The sequence below is a fragment of the Scyliorhinus torazame genome, chromosome 19 (assembly GCF_047496885.1).
Source record: "Scyliorhinus torazame isolate Kashiwa2021f chromosome 19, sScyTor2.1, whole genome shotgun sequence".
Lineage (NCBI taxonomy): Eukaryota > Metazoa > Chordata > Chondrichthyes > Carcharhiniformes > Scyliorhinidae > Scyliorhinus > Scyliorhinus torazame.
The window spans coordinates 25373330-25390567 of record NC_092725.1 but is presented as its reverse complement, the minus strand read 5'-3'; the positions used below and the strand labels follow the sequence as shown (position 1 = coordinate 25390567).

Sequence of the window (17238 nt, the reverse complement as noted above, 5' to 3'; positions counted from 1 at the left end):
TGAAGAGTGGTGAAGTGGTAGTGGGAGTAATAGACAAACTATCTTGTCCAGGAATACAGTTTATCTTGGGTAATGATATAACTGGATCGCAGTTGGGAGTGATGCCTACTGTGGTTGATAAGCCAATGGAAAATCAGTCAACTGAAGGGTTGAAGGACGAATATCCTGGGATTTTTCCGGATTGTGTAGTAACCCAGTCGCAAAGTCACAGGTTAAAACAAGAGGAGAAATCAAAGAGTGAAGATGAAGTTGAAGTTCAATTATCAGAAACAATTTTTGATCAGATGGTTGAAAAAGAACAAGAAGTGGAGGATGAGGCGGATATTTTTAGTTCAGGAAAATTGGCGGAGTTACAACAGAAAGATGTAGAAAATGGAGACCTGTACATATGCAGGCGGATGAAAAGTGGGCAGATGTTCATCAAGTAGTATTGCCGGTAGGGTATAGAAAGGAGGTGTTGCGAGTTGCACATGAGGTACCAGTGGGAGGTCATTTGGGAATAATGAAAACTCAAGCTAAAATTCAGAAACATTTTTATTGGCCTGGACTACATAAAGATGTAGTTAAATTTTGTCAATCATGTCACACATGTCAAGTGATAGGGAAACCCAGCATTTGAGGAACCTTTTACAAGGGTCCTAATCGATTGTGTAGGACCGCTTCTTAAAACAAAAAGTGGGAATCAATATCTTTTGACTATAATGGATGTGTCTACTAGGTTTCCAGAGGCCATTCCAGTACGTAATATTACAGCTAAAAGGATTGTGGAGGAGTTACTTAAATTCTTTACTAGCTATGGACTACCCACAGAAATACAATCGGATCAAGGATCGAATTTTACTTCAAAGTTATACAAAGAAGTTATGGATAGCTTAGGAATAAAACAATTTAAATCAACTGTGTACCATCCAGAATCGCAGGGAGCGTTAGAAAGGTGGCATCAGACATTAAAGACAATGTTGAGGGCGTATTGTCAAGATTATCCAGAGGATTGGGAGAAAGGAATTCCATTCGTATTGTTTGCAATTAGGGATGCACCTAATGAGTCCACCAAATTTAGTCCTTTTGAACTAATTTTTAGTCATGAGGTAAGAGGACCACTTAAATTGATTAAGGAAAAATTGGTGGGTGAGAAATCGGAAATTACACTAATGGATTACGTGTCAAATTTGAGGAAACGATTAAATAGAGCAGGTGAATTGGCTCGACAACATTTGAAAGTTGCATAAAATGTGATGAAACAGGTAGCGGACAAGAAATCGAAAGTTTGTAGTTTTGCCAGTGGGGATAAAGTTTTAGTGTTGTTACCAGTGGTAGGGGAGCCTTTAAAAGCTAGGTTTTGTGGACCGTATCAGATTGAATGGAAATTAAGTGAGATGAATTATGTGGTAAAAACACCAGATAGAAGGAAGACTCACCGAGTGTGTCATGTGAATATGCTTAAAAGATACTTTGAAAGGGAAGGAGAGAAAAAGGAGGTTTTAATGATTCTAACTCAAAGTGACGAACCAAATCCAGATGACTGTGAATTTGACATACCTCAAATTAAATTGGAAGATGAGGATGTTCTTAAAAATTGTTAAGTTACCTTCCAGAGGAAAAACGAACTGACCTGAAAGAGTTATTGATATCACATGGGCAAGTTTGTGGAGATAAATTGGGAAGTACTAAAATGGCTATACATGATGTAGATGTGGGAAATGCTGTTCCAATCAAACAACATCCATATAGACTTAACCTTTTGAAATTGGCACAGGTTAACAGAGAGATTGAGAGTATGCTTAAAAATGGCATAATTGAAGTGGGTTGCAGCCAATGGAGCTCACCCATAGCGATGGTACCTAAACCAGACGGTACCCAACGGTTGTGTGTGGACTATCGAAAGGTGAATGCAGTTACAAGAACGGACTCATATCCAATCCCGCATTTGAAGGATTGCATTGAGAAATTGGGAAAATCTGCTTTTATTTACAACTTCCAGACATGGAAAGAACATTTAAAACATCATGTGGAGTTCTTCGATCGACTTCAGGCTTTGGTGATGAACCGAGGCGAAAATGAATTTGGAGAATCCCAAATCACTTTCCTTGAGGAGTTTCCGATACCCTCCAAGCGAAGGGAAATAATACGATTTCTTAACATGAGTGAATTTGATCGAACAGCTGTGCAAAAGTTTTGTTGCGTGATTACTCCACTGATGGAATTGCTGAAGAAACGTAAAAAATTTCAATGGACAGCGGACTTTCAACAGGCATTTGACTGCCTGAAGGCTGTGATAACCAATGTTCCTGTATTGGAGAATTGCAAGGGACTCTGTGGTCAGATTGAACTAAAGTATCTGATTCTAAAGAGAAATGCCGAGGAGTAGAGGAATGGATTGATTGTGCAGAGACTTTGTTCAAAGAGACTGTCAATCGAGAAGGATTTCGGTTGGAGGAAGAAGAACAAAGAAAAATGGACTATATTATCATACCTGTTTGCATGTGTTGATTTTCTCTAAAAATGAACAGGCATATTTACTGTGTACATTTCTTAGTGGATGGTGCAAAAGTGAAAATGAAACCATCTTGAAGTTGATGGTTTATTTTTTTTCTTGGGGGGAGGTGTCATGTGAGAGTGCCTTTAAGAAATGGATGTTTACGCAATGTACCTTTAAGAAATGCAATGATGTCAGAGTGTGGGTGGAGCTGGGTTTTTAGCTCAGCCATTTTGCAGTTTTAGTTGCAGTTTTGAGGAAAAGAGCTTGGGTGTGTCTGTGTTTGCAGTGAGCTGGATCTGCTGTGATCTCTGCCATGAAAGACTATCTCTGGATCATTTGGGTGATTTAAACTCATAACAGTAATGCCTTTAACCAGATGTGTTTATGTTTAAAGGTGTGAAGTCTCTTGAATGTTGAAAGGAATAAGAACAAAAGAACAAAGAACAAAGAAAATTACAGCACAGGAACAGGCCCTTCGGCCCTCCCAGCCTGCGCTGATCCAGATCCTTTATCTAAACCTGTCACTTATTTTCCAAAGATCAATTCCCTCTGTTCCCCGCCCGTTTATATATCCGTCTAGATGCATCTTAAATGATGCTATCGTGCCCGCCTCTACCACCTCCGCTGGCAAAGCGTTCCAGGCACCCGCCACCCACTGCATAAAAAACTTTCCACGCACATCTCCCTTAAACTTTCCCCCTCTCACCTTGAAATCGTGACCCCTTGTAATTGACACCCCTACTCTTGGAAAAAGCTTGTTGCTATCCACGCTGTCCATACCTCTCATAATTTTGTAGACCTCAATCAGGTCCCCCCTCAACCTCCATCTTTCCTACGAAAACAATCCTAATCTACTCAACCTTTCTTCATAGCTAGCACCCTCCATACCAGGCAACATCCTGGTGAACCTCCTCTGCACCCTCCCGAAAGCATCCACATCCTTCTGGTAATGTGGCGACCAGAACTGCACGCAGTATTCCAAATGTGGCCTAACCAAAGTCCTCAAAACTGTAACATGACCTGCCGACTCTTGTACTCAATACCCCGTCCGATGAAGGCCAGCATGCTGTATGCCTTCTTGACCACTCTATCGACCTGCGTTGCTACCTTCAGGGTACAATGGACCTGAACTCCCAGATCTCTCTGAATAACTGAAGGATTATTTAGTGTTGTATTATTTTGGGGGATTATCTTTGAAGTAAGGGGTGTTAAATGATCCAATGTTCATTTAAAAGGTTAAATTGAGTTCAGGGAATTGTTTTGTGTTTAAAAACCCACGTGTCCATAATTGTAATCCCACACCTGGAGAACAAGCCGTGTGCTCGGTAAAGCAACAATAGCATTAAAGGGGGAGGTTGGTTGAACTCCATGATACATTTTGCAGCTCTGAAAACGCCTCGCCCATAACACCTGTATCAATCCCAAACTAATCCCACTGTCCCGCTCTCCCCATAGCCCCGCATCAATCCCCAAACTAATCCCACTGCCCCGTTTTCTCCCCTTAGCCCTGTAGCAATCCCAAACTAATCCCACTGCCCCGCTCTCTCCCCATAGCCCTGTATCAATCCCAAACTAATCCCACTGCCCCACTCTCTCCCCATAGCGCCATATAAATCCCAACTAATCCCACTGCCCCGCTCTCTCCCCATAGCGCTGTATCAATCCCCAAACTAATCCCACTGCCCCGCTCTCTCCCCATAGCCCTGTATCAATCCCAAACTAATCCCACTGCCCCACTCTCTCCCCATAGCACCATATAAATCCCAACTAATCCCACTGCCCCGCTCTCTCCCCATAGCGCTGTATCAATCCCCAAACTAATCCCACTGCCCCGCTCTCTCCCCACAGCCCTGTACCAATCCCCAAACTAATCCTACTGCCTCGCCCTCTCCCCACAGCTCTGTACCAATCCCCAAACTAATCCCACTGCCCCACTCTCCTCACGCCCTGTATCAATCCCGAAACTAATCTTCCTGCCCCACTCTCTCCCCATAGCCCTGTATCAATCCCCAAACTAATCCCACTGCCCCACTTTCTCCCCATAGCCCTGTATCAATCCTGAAACTAATCCCACTGTCCCCCTTTCTCTCATAGCCCTGTGTCAATCCCAAACTAATCCCACTGCCCCCTCTCTCCCCACAGCCCTGTATCAATCTCAAACTAATCCCACTCTCCCGCACCCTCCCCATAGCCCTGTATCAATCTCCAAACTAATCCCCCTGCCCCGCTCTCTCCCCATAGCCCTGTACCAATCCCCAAACTAATCCCACTGTTCCACTCTCCCCAAAGGCCTGTATCAATCCCAAACTAATCCCACTGTCCTGCTCTCTCCCCATAGCCCTGTATCAATCCCCAAACTAATCCTACTGACCCATTCTCGCCATAGCCCTGTATCAATCCCAAACTAATCCCACTGCCCTACTCTCTCCCTGTATCAATCCCAAACTAATCCCACTGCCCCACTCTCTCCCCATAGCCCTGAATCAATCCCAAACTAATCCCACTGCCTCACTCTCTCCCCATAACCTTGTACCAATCCCAAACTAATCCCACTGCCCCACTCTCTCCCCATAACCTTGTATCAATCCCCAAACTAATCCCACTGCCCCGCTCTCTCCCCGTAGCCCTGTAACAATCCCAAACTAATCCCACTGCCCCGCTCTCTCCCTATCGCCCTGTATCAATCCCCAAACTAATCCCACTGCCCCACTCTCTCCCCATAGCCCTGTGTAAATCCCCAAACTAATCCCACTGCCCCGCTCTCTCCCCATAGCCCTGTAACAATCCCAAACTAATCCCACTGCCCCGCTCTCTCCCCATCGCCCTGTATCAATCCCCAAACTAATCCCACTGCCCCACTCTCTCCCCATAGCCCGGTGTCAATCCTAAACTAATCCCACTGTCCCACTCCGTCCCCATAGCCCTGTGTCAATCCCCAAACTAATCCCACTGCCCCACTCTCTCCCCATAGCCCTGTAACAATCCCAAACTAATCCCACTGCCCCGCTCTCTCCCCATCGCCCAGTAAGAATCCCAAACTAATCCCACTGCCCCGCTCTCTCCCCATCGCCCTGTATCAATCCCCAAACTAATCCCACTGCCCCACTCTCTCCCCATAGCCCTGTGTCAATCCCCAAACTAATCCCACTGCCCCACTCTCTCCCCGTAGCCCTGTAACAATCCCAAACTAATCCCACTGCCCCACTCTCCCCATAGCCCTGTGTCAATCCCCAAACTAATCCCACTGCCCCGCTCTCTCCCCATAACCCTGTGTCAATCCCAAACTAATCCCACTGTCCCGCTCTCTCACCGTAGCCCTGTGTCAATCACAAACTAATCCCACTGCCCCACTCTCTCCCCATAGCCCTGTATCAATCCCAAACTAATCCCACTGCCTCACCGTCTCCCTGTAGCCCTGTGTCAATACCCAAACTAATCCCACTGCCCCACTCTCTCCCCGTAGCCCTGTAACAATCCCAAACGAATCCACTTCCCCGCTCTCTCCCCATCGCCCTGTATCAATCCCAAACTAATCCCACTGCCCCACTCTCTCCCCATAACCTTGTATCAATCCCCAAACTAATCCCACTGCCCCACTCTCTCCCCGTAGCCCTGTGTTAATCCCAAACTAATCCCACTGCCCCGCTCTCTCCCCATAGTCCTGCATCAATCCCAAACTAATCCCACTGCCCCACTCTCTCCCCATAGCCCTGTATCAATCCCCAAACTAATCCCCCTGCCCCACTCTCTCCCCATAACCTTGTATCAATCCCCAAACTAATCCCACTGCCCCGCTCTCTCCCCATAGCCCTGTATCAATCCCTAAACTAATCCCACTGTCCCGCTCTCTCCCCATAGTCCTGCATCAATCCCAAACTAATCCCACTGCCCCGCTCTCTCCCCGTAGCCCTGTATCAATCCCAAACTAATCAATCCCACTGCCCCGCTCTCTCCCCATAGCCCTGTGTCAATCCCAAACTAATCCCACTGCCCCACTCTCTCCCCATAGCCCTGTATCAATCCCCAAACTAATCCCACTGCCCCGCTCTTTCCACATAGCCCGGTATCAACGCCAAACTAATCCCACTGCCCCGCTCTCTCCCTGTAGCCCTGTGTCAATCCCAAACTAATCCCACTGCCCCGCTCTCTCCCCATAGCCCTGTATCAATCCCAAACTAATCCCACTGCCCCGCTCTTTCCACATAGCCCGGTATCAATCCCCAAACTAATCCCCCTGCCCCGCTCTCTCCCCATAGCCCTGTATCAACCCCAAACTAATCCCACTGCCCCGCTCTCTCCCCATAGCCCTGTATCAATCCCAAACTAATCCCACTGCCCCGCTCTCTCCCCATAGCCCTGTATCAACCCCAAACTAATCCCACTGCCCCACTCTCACCCCATAGCCCTGTATCAATCCCAAACTAATCCCACTGCCCCGCTCTTTCCACATAGCCCGGTATCAATCCCCAAACTAATCCCACTGCCCCGCTCCCTCCCTGTAGCCCTGTATCAAACTCAAACTAATCCCACTGCCCACTCTCTCCCCATAGCCCTGTATCAATCCCAAATTAATCCCACTGCCCCGCTCTTTCCACATAGCCCTGTATCAATCCCCAAACTAATCCCACTGCCCCGCTCTCTCCCCATAGCCCTGTATCAATCCCAAACTAATCCCACTGCCCCGCTCTCTCCCCATAGCCCTGTATCAATCCCAAACTAATCCCACTGCCCCGCTCTCTCCCTGTAGCCCTGTATCAATCCCAAACTAATCCCACTGCCCCGCTCTCTCCCCATAGCCCTGTATCAATCCCAAACTAATCCCACTGCCCCGCTCTCTCCCTGTAGCCCTGTATCAATCCCAAACTAATCCCACTGCCCCGCTCTCTCCCCATAGCCCTGTATCAATCCCAAACTAATCCCACTGCCCCGCTCTCTCCCCATAGCCCTGTATCAATCCCAAACTAATCCCTCTGCCCCGCTCTCTCCCTGTAGCCCTGTATCAATCCCAAACTAATCCCACTGTCCCGCTCTCTCCCCATGGCCCTGTATCCATCCTGAAATCAGAGATTTGTACATACCGGTGCTCCAGCGTTCCAGCTCTCTGTCCAGCTGCACGTCAAAGACCCGGATCTCTGAGATTCCCTCTTCCCGCTCGGCTAACATCTTCACCAGGTGCCTGCCCAGGAATCCACAGCCCCCAGTCACCAGGTACACCTGCCCCTGCTGAGCAACCATGATCAGTGTCGGGGAGTATCCACGCGCCTGGATGTATGTCTGTGTCCGTTCAATCGACGTCCTCTTCCTTCCTTGAGATCACTCTCTGAAAGGAATTATCAAACCAATCGTGATCGAGACCCTCGGAATACACAACCACGCAAAGGGAATAATTCACTCCGTCTGAACGGCCAGGAATCTGTGTGTGTGAAATAGAGTGATTAGAATGTGTGTGTGTGAGGGTGTGAGTGTGTGTGTGAATGAGAGTGTGTGTGAAGGTGTGAATTAGAGAGTGCGTGCGTGAATTCGAGTGTGTGTGCGTGTGAATTAGAGTGTGTGAGGGTGTGAATTAGCATGTGTGTGAGGGGGGAGTGAGAGTTTGTTTGAGTGAGAGCCTGTGAGTGAGAGTGTGTGAACGAGAGTGTGAGAGAAAGCCGGAGTGTGAGAGTGTGTGTGAGAGTGAGTTTCAGAGTGCGTGGGGAGTGTGTGGGTGAAAGAGAGTGTGAGGGAATGCGTTAGTCTGAGAGAGTATATGTGAGTGTGTGTGACTATGTGAGTGAGAGCGTGTGTATGAGTGTGTGAGAGAGTGTGTGTGAGTGTGAGGGATTGAGTGTGTGAGTGAAAGAGTGTTTGAGGGAATACATGAGACTGTGAGTGTGGCAGAGAATGTGTGAGAGTGAAGGAGAGTGTGAGGGAATGCGTGAGTTTGAGAGAGTATGAGAGCATGTGTGAGTGTGTGTGACTGTGTGAGTGTGAGAGATTGAGTGTTTATGTGTATTTGGGAATCTGTGTGTGAGTATGAGAGAATAAGTGAGTTGGTGAGCGAATGAGTGAGTTTGAGAGTACGTGAGAGTATGTGTGAGAATGTGTGTATGTGAGTGAGAGTGTGTGTATGAATGTGTGTATAAGTTAGTGTGTGAGTGTGTGTCTGAGTGTGAATGCGTGTGTGAGTGAAAGAGAATGAGTGAGTTTGAGTGTGTATGAGACTTTGTGTGAGAGTGCATGAGAGTGCATCTGTGTGTGTGTCAGAGAGTGTGTGTGTGAGAGAATGAGTGTCTGTGTGTGAGAGTATTAGTGAGTTTGAGAGTGTATGAGAGTGTGTGTGAGAGAGAGTATGAGTGAGTGTGAGTGTATGAGAACGTGGTGTGTGGGCGAAAGTGAGTGTGAGGAAATGCATTAGTCTGAGAGAGTATGAGTGTGAGTGTGAGTGTGTGAGAGTGAGAGAGTGTGTGTGTGAGTGAGTGAGAGTGTGTGAGTGAGAGAGAGTGTGTGTGAGAGAGAGAGTGTGTGTGAGTGAGAGAGAGTGTGTGAGAGTGAGTGTGTGTGAGTGAGAGTGTGTATGTGAGTGAGAGAGAGTGTGTGAGTGTGAGTGTGTGTATGAGTGAGAGAGAGTGTGTGAGAGAGAGAGTGTGTGTGAGAGAGAGTGTGCGTGAGTGTGTGAGAGTGAGTGTGTGTGAGTGAGAGTGTGTGTGTGAGTGAGAGAGAGTGTGTGAGTGAGAGAGTGTGTGTGTGAGTGAGAGAGTGTGTGAGAGTGAGAGTGTGTGTGAGTGAGTGTATGAGTGAGTGAGTGTGTGTGAGTGAGAGAGTGTGTGAGTGAGTGTATGAGTGAGTGAGTGTGTGTGAGTGAGAGAGTGTGTGAGAGTGAGAGTGTGTGAGTGATAGAGTGTGTGAGAGTGAGAGTGTGTGTGAGAGAGTGTGAGTGTGAGAGAGAGTGTGTGTGAGTGAGAGAGTGTGTGTGAGTGAGAGTGTGTGTGTGAGAGAGAGAGTGTGTGTGAGTGAGAGTGTGTGTGTGAGAGTGTGTGTGAGTGTGAGTGTGTGTGAGTGAGAGAGTGTGTGAGAGAGAGTGTGTGTGAGTGAGAGTGTGCGTGAGAGAGAGTGTGTGTGTGAGAGAGAGAGTGTGTGTGAGTGATAGTATGTGTGAGAGAGAGTGTGTGTGAGTGAGAGTGTGTGTGAGTGAGAGTGTGTGAGAGTGAGAGTGTGTGTGAGTGAGAGTGTGTGTGTGAGTGAGAGTGTGTGTGTGAGTGAGAGAGAGTGTGTGTGAGTGAGAGAGTGTGTGAGAGTGAGAGTGTGTGTGAGTGAGTGTATGAGTGAGTGAGTGTGTGTGAGTGAGAGAGTGTGTGAGAGTGAGAGTGTGTGTGAGTGAGTGTATGAGTGAGTGAGTGTGTGAGAGTGAGAGTGTGTGTGAGAGAGTGTGAGTGTGAGAGAGAGTGTGTGTGAGTGAGAGAGTGTGCGTGAGTGAGAGTGTGTGTGTGAGAGAGAGTGTGTGTGAGTGAGAGTGTGTGTGTGAGAGTGTGTGTGAGTGTGAGTGTGTGTGAGTGAGAGAGTGTGTGAGAGAGAGTGTGTGTGAGTGAGAGTGTGCGTGAGAGAGAGTGTGTGTGTGAGAGAGAGTGTGTGTGAGTGATAGTATGTGTGAGAGAGTGTGTGTGAGTGAGAGTGTGTGTGAGTGAGAGTGAGAGTGTGTGTGAGTGAGAGTGTGTGTGTGAGTGAGAGTGTGTGTGTGAGAGAGTGTGTGTGAGTGAGAGTATGTGTGAGAGAGAGAGTGTGTGTGAGTGAGAGTGTGTGTGAGTGAGAGAGTGTGAGAGTGAGAGTGTGTGTGTGAGAGAGTGTGAGTGTGAGAGAGAGTGTGTGTGAGAGAGAGTGTGTGTGAGTGAGAGAGTGTGTGTGAGTGAGAGTGTGTGTGTGAGTGAGAGAGTGTGTGAGAGAGAGTGTGTGTGAGTGAGAGTGTGTGTGAGTGAGAGTGTGTGTGTGAGTGAGAGAGTGTGTGAGTGAGAGTGTGTGTGAGTGAGAGTATGTGTGAGAGAGTGTGTGTGAGTGAGAGTGTGTGTGTGAGTGAGAGAGTGTGTGAGAGAGAGTGTGTGTGAGTGAGAGTGTGCGTGAGAGAGTGTGAGGGAATGCGTGAGTTTCAGAGGGTGTGAGTGAATGTGTGAGTGAGAGTGGGAGAAAATTAGTGAGTTTGAGAGCCTGTGAGAGTGTGCGAGAGAGTGTGAGTGAAAGACAGTGTGAGCAAAGGCATGAGTGTGAGCGTGTGTGAGAGAGAGTGTGAGAGATTGAGTGTGAGTGTGTGAGAAAGATTGAGTTTGAGAGTGTGTGTGTGTGAAAGTGAGTGAGTGACTGTGTGAGTGAGTTTGTGAGTGAGTGAGTGTGTGTGTGAGTGTGAGTGTGTGTGAGTGTGTGTGTGAGTGAGTGTGTGTGTGAGCGTGAGTGAGTGTGTGAGTGTGAGTGTGTGTGAGTGTGAGTGAGTGTGTGTGTGAGTGAGTGTGTGAGTGTGTCCCAGCCCAGACCTGGCCGACTGCTGCACCTCACAGCCCAGGGCCCGGGTGCTCACTGACAACACTGATATACATCACCTGGTAGAGAGGGCAGTCTCCGGGGGGCAGGCCCAGCGAAGGAGCGGAGGGAGCAGTCTACTGAGAGAGAGGGAGAGATGGCCAGGGGCAAAGCAGGGATTGAACTCCGGTCTGTCATTCAATTGTTTGCATTGATTCTCTCTCTCTCCATCTCTCTCTCTCTCTCTTGTCTCTATCCCTTCCTCTCTGTCTCCCTTTCTCTCTCTGGCCTCTCTCTCTGTCTCTCTCTCTCTCTCTCTCTCTGTCTCTCTCTCTCCCTCCCTGTGTCCCTTTCTCAGTGGTCTCTCTCTCTCTCTGTCTCTCTCTCTCTCTCTCTCTGTCTTTCTCTGTCTCTCTCTCTCTCTGTCTCTCTCTCTCTGTCTCCACCCCTCCCTCCCTATCTCCCTTTCTCTCTCCCTCTCCCTCTCTGTGTCTCTGTCTCTCTCTCTTTCCCCCTCTCTCTTTCTCGCTCGCTGGAAGATGGAGTGGAGAAAAGCTGAGTTGACGGGGTAACCACACAGGAAGTGATGACAAAACAGCCTTGATGGAAAGCAATGGTTCATTACTTTCCGAAGTCTTTCAAACGACAGCATGAAGTCTTGCAACACCACGTTAAAGTCCAACAGGTTTGTTTTAAATCACTAGCTTTCGGAACGCATTCCGAAAGAGATTAAGGGAGAAAGAGACGGAAAGAGACAGTGATACTTAGAGAGAGAAAGAGACACTGAGACAGAGAGAGAGAGAAAGAGAGAGAGAGAGACGCTCAGGAATTCGCAACGTCACTCCATCAGTACTGTCATAATATACACCAGTATATCATGGTGCAGACACACACACTGATGGACACACAGTGGGACCAACCAACACACACAACATCACAGCCAGTCACCAGTTAGAGCACACTCACTATAAAGACAGGGGGCATCAGAGTTCCCGCTCATTCGGGATGCAGCCTCCTACAAGGACAGAGCTTACAGCTTACAGCACAGATCTTCACCGTGTGCTGAGTGCATAGACTGGTTAGGACAGGCATAGGTCTTTAGTTTAATCTAACATCGTGTTAACCCACAGTGAAAGTATGTTCAACAGTTTCTAACTTAATAAAATAGTGCTGTACTATTTGAAGTGTTGGTGGCCGGTATATGTTCCCCGGATCCAGAGCACCCAACACATCATGGTACCAGGAGTTGAGGGATATTAGAACTTCTGAGACCTACCTGCAAGTGATCTGCCTTCCACCAGCATACAGCCATCCTGCAAAATGGACAGCGTCCGCCCGCCGCCGCCATCGCTCCGCATCACCGGTAACCTCGGGGTCAACTGGAAGATATTCAAACAACGCTTCCAACTCTACCTGCAAGCCACAGACCGGGAAGCTGCCTCAGACACCAGGAAGATCGGTCTCTTCCTATCCACGGCCGGGGAACATGCCATCCACATTTTCAATTCTCTCTCCTTTGCTGATGATGAAGATAAATCAAAATTCAAGACGGTCCTCCTTAAGTTTGACAGTCACTGCGACATTGAGGTGAATGAAAGTTTCGGGCGCTATGTATTCCAACAGCGTTTGCAGGGTAAGGATGAACCTTTCCAATCCTTTCTCACCCACCTCCGCATCCTTGCGCAGTCCTGTAATTACGGGCCCACCTCCGACTCCATGATACGCGACCAGATCGTTTTCGGTGTTCAGTCGGACCCCCTACGCCAGCAGCTCCTCAAAGTAAAGCAGCTCCCCCTAGCGACCGCCATCGAGACCTGCGTGCTACACGAACACGCCACTAGTCGGTATTCCCACATCCAAGCGGCTGAAGCGGTGCGGCAAGGTCCCCACAAGGCAGAACGGGTCCAAGCAATCGAGTAACTCCAGGGCCTCAGCCTGGATGAGGGCGGCCATTTCGCCCGCTTTTCGCGGACTCCCACGCTTGTACACACCGAACGGGACGGCGACGTTGACGAACGTACTGCGCAGGCTCGCACCACGTACGACCGCACTGTGCATGCGCGGTGGCGCAGTGAGCGTACTGATGTTACAACGTGCGGCAACTGTGGCTCTGCCCACTTAAAGCGGCAATGTCCTGCCAAATCCCGACGATGCCCGAGATGGGGCAAACTTGGCCACTCTGCTGCTTTATGCAGATCAGCTCAGCCTGCCAACTCTCGTCGCTCCAGCCAGCCTCGCAGGAATGTCCGGGCCATTCAACCCACGGTCACCGAGTCCGATGCGGACCGACTACCCGTTATTGACACCGAGGACCCGAAGGTGCCTTTTCGAGTCGGTATGGTTACAAAAAACAGGGTGTCCCCGAAGCAAAGAATCCAGCCTCTACCGGTATACAGCATCGATCCAGACGATGAGTGGTGTGCCACCCTTACGGTCAACCGGTCCCAAATACGATTCTGCCTGGACACTGGTGCCTCCGCCAATCTCATTGCGCGGTCTGACCTCCAAAGCCTTCGTGTCAAACCAGCCATCCTCCCATCAGCCTGCCAGCTATTAGATTATAATGGCAATGCCATTGCTGCCAGCGGCTCGTGTCAGCTCGAAGTGACGCACAGGTCACGCAAAGCCATCCTTTCCTTTGAAATCGTGGGCTCCTGGAAAGCCTCCCTGCTTGGCCGCAGGCTGCAAGCTGTTGAACCTAGTTCAGAGAGTTCACTCTCTCTCTCTCCTGCTGACGGGTCTGCCTTTCAGGACACTGACTTCAGGGCGCAGCTCGATGCCATTATCAACCAGTACCACGACGTCTTCGAGGGCATGGGCACGCTCCCGTACACCTACAAGATTTTATTAAAACAGAATGCCACGCCTGTGGTGCACGCACCTCGCAGGGTCCCAGCACCCCTTAAGGACCGCCTCAAGCAGCAGCTGCAGGACATCCAGAACCAAGGAGTGATTTCCAAAGTCACGGAACCGACCGACTGGGTCAGTTCCATGGTATGTGTAAAAAAGCCTTCCGGCGAATTGAGAATTTGCATTGATCCCAAGGATCTGAATCGCAATATCATGAGGGAGCATTATCCAATTCCCAAGCGCGAAGAGCTCACATGTGAGATGGCTCGCGCCAAGCTCTTCACCAAACTCGATGCCTCAAAAGGATTCTGGCAAATCCAGCTCGACAAATCCAGCAGGAAACTTTGCACATTTAACACCCCCTTTGGCAGATATTGTTACAACAGGATGCCGTTCGGGATCATATCTGCATCAGAAGTGTTCCATAGGATTATGGAACAAATGATGGAAGGCATTGAAGGTGTTCGCGTCTATGTCGATGACATAATCATTTGGTCCACCACCCCGCAGGAGCATGTTAGTCGCCTCCAGCGCGTATTCAGACGTATACATGAGCATGGCCTCCGCCTCAACAGTGCCAAATGCTCTTTTGGTCAGACGGAAGTTCCTCGGGGACCATATCTCCCAGTTGGGTGTGCGGCCGGATGCGGACAAGGTAGCTGCCATCACAGCTATGAAAACATCAGAGGACAAGAAGGCGGTCCTCCGATTTCTGGGCATGGTCAATTTTTTAGGGAAATTTATCCCTAACCTCGCCTCTCATACCACGGCTCTCAGGAACCTGGTCAGGAAGACGACAGACTTCCAATGGCTCCCTGCCCACGAGCGCGAATGGAGAGAACTCAAAACCAAACTGACCACGGCCCCGGTCTTAGCTTTCTTTGATCCAGCAAAGGAGACCAAAATTTCAACCGATGCCAGTCACTCCAGCATTGGGGCAGTGCTCCTTCAACGTGATGAGGCCTCATCATGGGTCCCCGTTGCATATGTGTCCCGTGCGATGACCCCCATGGAGCAGCGCTACGCGCAGATAGAAAAGGAGTGCCTGGGCCTTCTGACCGGTGTGGTTAAGTTTCACGATTATGTCTACGGACTTCCTCAATTCACCGTCGAGACCGACCATCGCCCGCTGGTCAATATAATACAGAAAGACTTGAACGACATGACGCCTCGCCTCCAGCGTATTCTTCTCAAGCTCCGACGATACGACTTCCAGCTGGTATACACCCCAGGCAAAGACCTCATCATTTCTAATGATGGTTTAAACTAATGCAGCAGGGGCATGGGAACCTGGATTGTAGTTTTAGGGTAAGGGAGAATGAGAGTATAGAGGTCAGGAGCTCAGATTTGACGTCACAGGAGGGGGCCAGTGTTCAGGTAGGTGGTTTGAAGTGTGTCTACTTCAATGCCAGGAGTATACGAAATAAGGTAGGGGAACTGGCAGCATGGGTTGGTACCTGGGCCATTTCGGAGACAAGGATAGAGCAGGGACAGGAATGGATGTTGCAGGTTCCGGGGTTTAGGTGTTTTAGTAAGCTCAGAGAAGGAGGCAAAAGAGGGGGAGGTGTGGCGCTGCTAGTCAAGAGCAGTATTACGGTGGCGGAGAGGATGCTAGATGGGGACTCATCTTCCGAGGTAGTATGGGCTGAGGTTAGAAACATGAAAGGAGAGGTCACACTGTTGGGAGTCTTCTATAGGCCTCCAAATAGTTCTAGGGATGTAGAGGAAAGGATGGCGAGGATGATCCTGGATAAGAGCAAAAGTAACAGGGTAGTTATTATGGGAGACTTTAACTTTCCAAATATTGACTGGAAAAGATATAGTTCGAGTACATTAGATGGGTCGTTTTTTGTACAGTGTGTGCAGGAGGGTTTCCTGACACAGTTTGTTGACAGGCCAACAAGAGGCGAGGCCACATTGGATTTGGTTTTGGGTAATGAACCAGGCCAGGTGTTGGATTTGGAGGTAGGTGAGCACTTTGGGGACAGTGACCACAATTCGATGACGTTTACGTTAAGGATGGAAAGGGATAAGTATACACCGCAGGGCAAGAGTTATAGCTGGGGGAAGGGAAATTATGATGCCATTAGACGTGACTTGGGGGGGATAAGGTGGAGAAGTAGGCTGCAAGTGTTGGACACACTGGATAAGTGGGGCTTGTTCAAGGATCAGCTACTGCGTGTTCTTGATAAGTATGTACCGGTCAGGCAGGGAGGAAGGTGCCGAGCGAGGGAACCGTGGTTTACCAAAGAAGTGGAATCTCTTGTTAAGAGGAAGAAGGAGGCCTATGTGAAGATGAGGTGTGAAGTTTCAGTTGGGGCGATGGATAGTTACAAGGTAGCGAGGAAGGATCTAAAGAGAGAGCTAAGACGAGCAAGGAGGGGACATGAGAAGTATTTGGCAGGAAGGATCAAGGAAAACCCAAAAGCTTTCTATAGGTATGTCAGGAATAAGTGAATGACTAGGGAAAGAGTAGGACCAATCAAGGACAGGGATGGGAAGTTGTGTGTAGAGTCTGAAGAGATAGGCGAGATACTAAATGAATATTTTTCGTCAGTATTCACTCAGGAAAAAGATAATGTTGTGGAGGAGAATGCTGAGCTCCAGGTAAATAGATTAGATGGCATTGAGGTATGTAGGGAAGAGGTGTTGGCAATTCTGGACAGGCTGAAAATAGATAAGTCCCCGGGACCTGATGGGATTTATCCTAGGATTCTCTGGGAGGCCAGGGAAGAGATTGCTGGACCATTGGCTTTGATTTTTATGTCATCATTGGCTACAGGAATAGTGCCAGAGGACTGGAGGATAGCAAATGTGGTCCCTTTGTTCAAAAAGGGGAGCAGAGACAACCGCGGCAACTATAGACCGGTGAGCCTCACGTCTGTAGTGGGTAAAGTCTTGGAGGGGATTATAAGAGACAAGATTTATAATCATCCAGATAGGAATAATATGATCAGGGATAGTCAGCATGGCTTTGTGAAGGGTAGGTCATGCCTCACAAACCTTATCGAGTTCTTTGAGAAGGTGACTGAACAGGTAGATGAGGGTAAAGCAGTTGATGTGGTGTATATGGATTTCAGCAAAGCGTTTGATAAGGTTCCCCACGGTAGGCTATTGCAGAAAATACGGAGGCTGGGGATTGAGGGTGATTTAGAGATGTGGATCAGAAATTGGCTAGCTGAAAGAAGACAGAGGGTGGTGGTTGATGGGAAATGTTCAGAATGGAGTTCAGTCACAAGTGGAGTACCACAAGGATCTGTTCTGGGGCCGTTGCTGTTTGTCATTTTTATCAATGACCTAGAGGAAGGCGCAGAAGGGTGGGTGAGTAAATTTGCAGACGATACTAAAGTCGGTGGTGTTGTCGATAGTGTGGAAGGATGTAGCAGGTTACAGAGGGATATAGATGAGCTGCAGAGCTGGGCTGAGAG

At 48.8% G+C, this 17238-nt stretch overlaps 1 protein-coding gene across 3 annotated transcripts in view; it reads right to left on the bottom strand.

Moving 5' to 3' along the window:
- LOC140396061 (3 beta-hydroxysteroid dehydrogenase type 7-like) overlaps positions 1-11730 on the bottom strand; it is an 80272-nt gene extending 68542 nt beyond the window's left edge. Inside the window, exons 1-2 of one of the 3 annotated variants that reach the window (XM_072484159.1) lie at positions 11586-11730; positions 7558-7799 (exon numbers count right to left, since the gene is read on the bottom strand). In XM_072484159.1, the coding sequence (XP_072340260.1) occupies positions 7558-7714 (157 nt within the window). In that variant the 5' untranslated portion in view covers positions 7715-7799; positions 11586-11730. Of the gene's footprint in view, positions 1-7557; positions 7893-11040; positions 11183-11585 lie in introns of those variants that run through there. The other 2 variants (XM_072484158.1, XM_072484157.1) reach the window with 2 other exon arrangements.
- Between the last annotated feature and the right edge of the window lie 5508 nt (positions 11731-17238).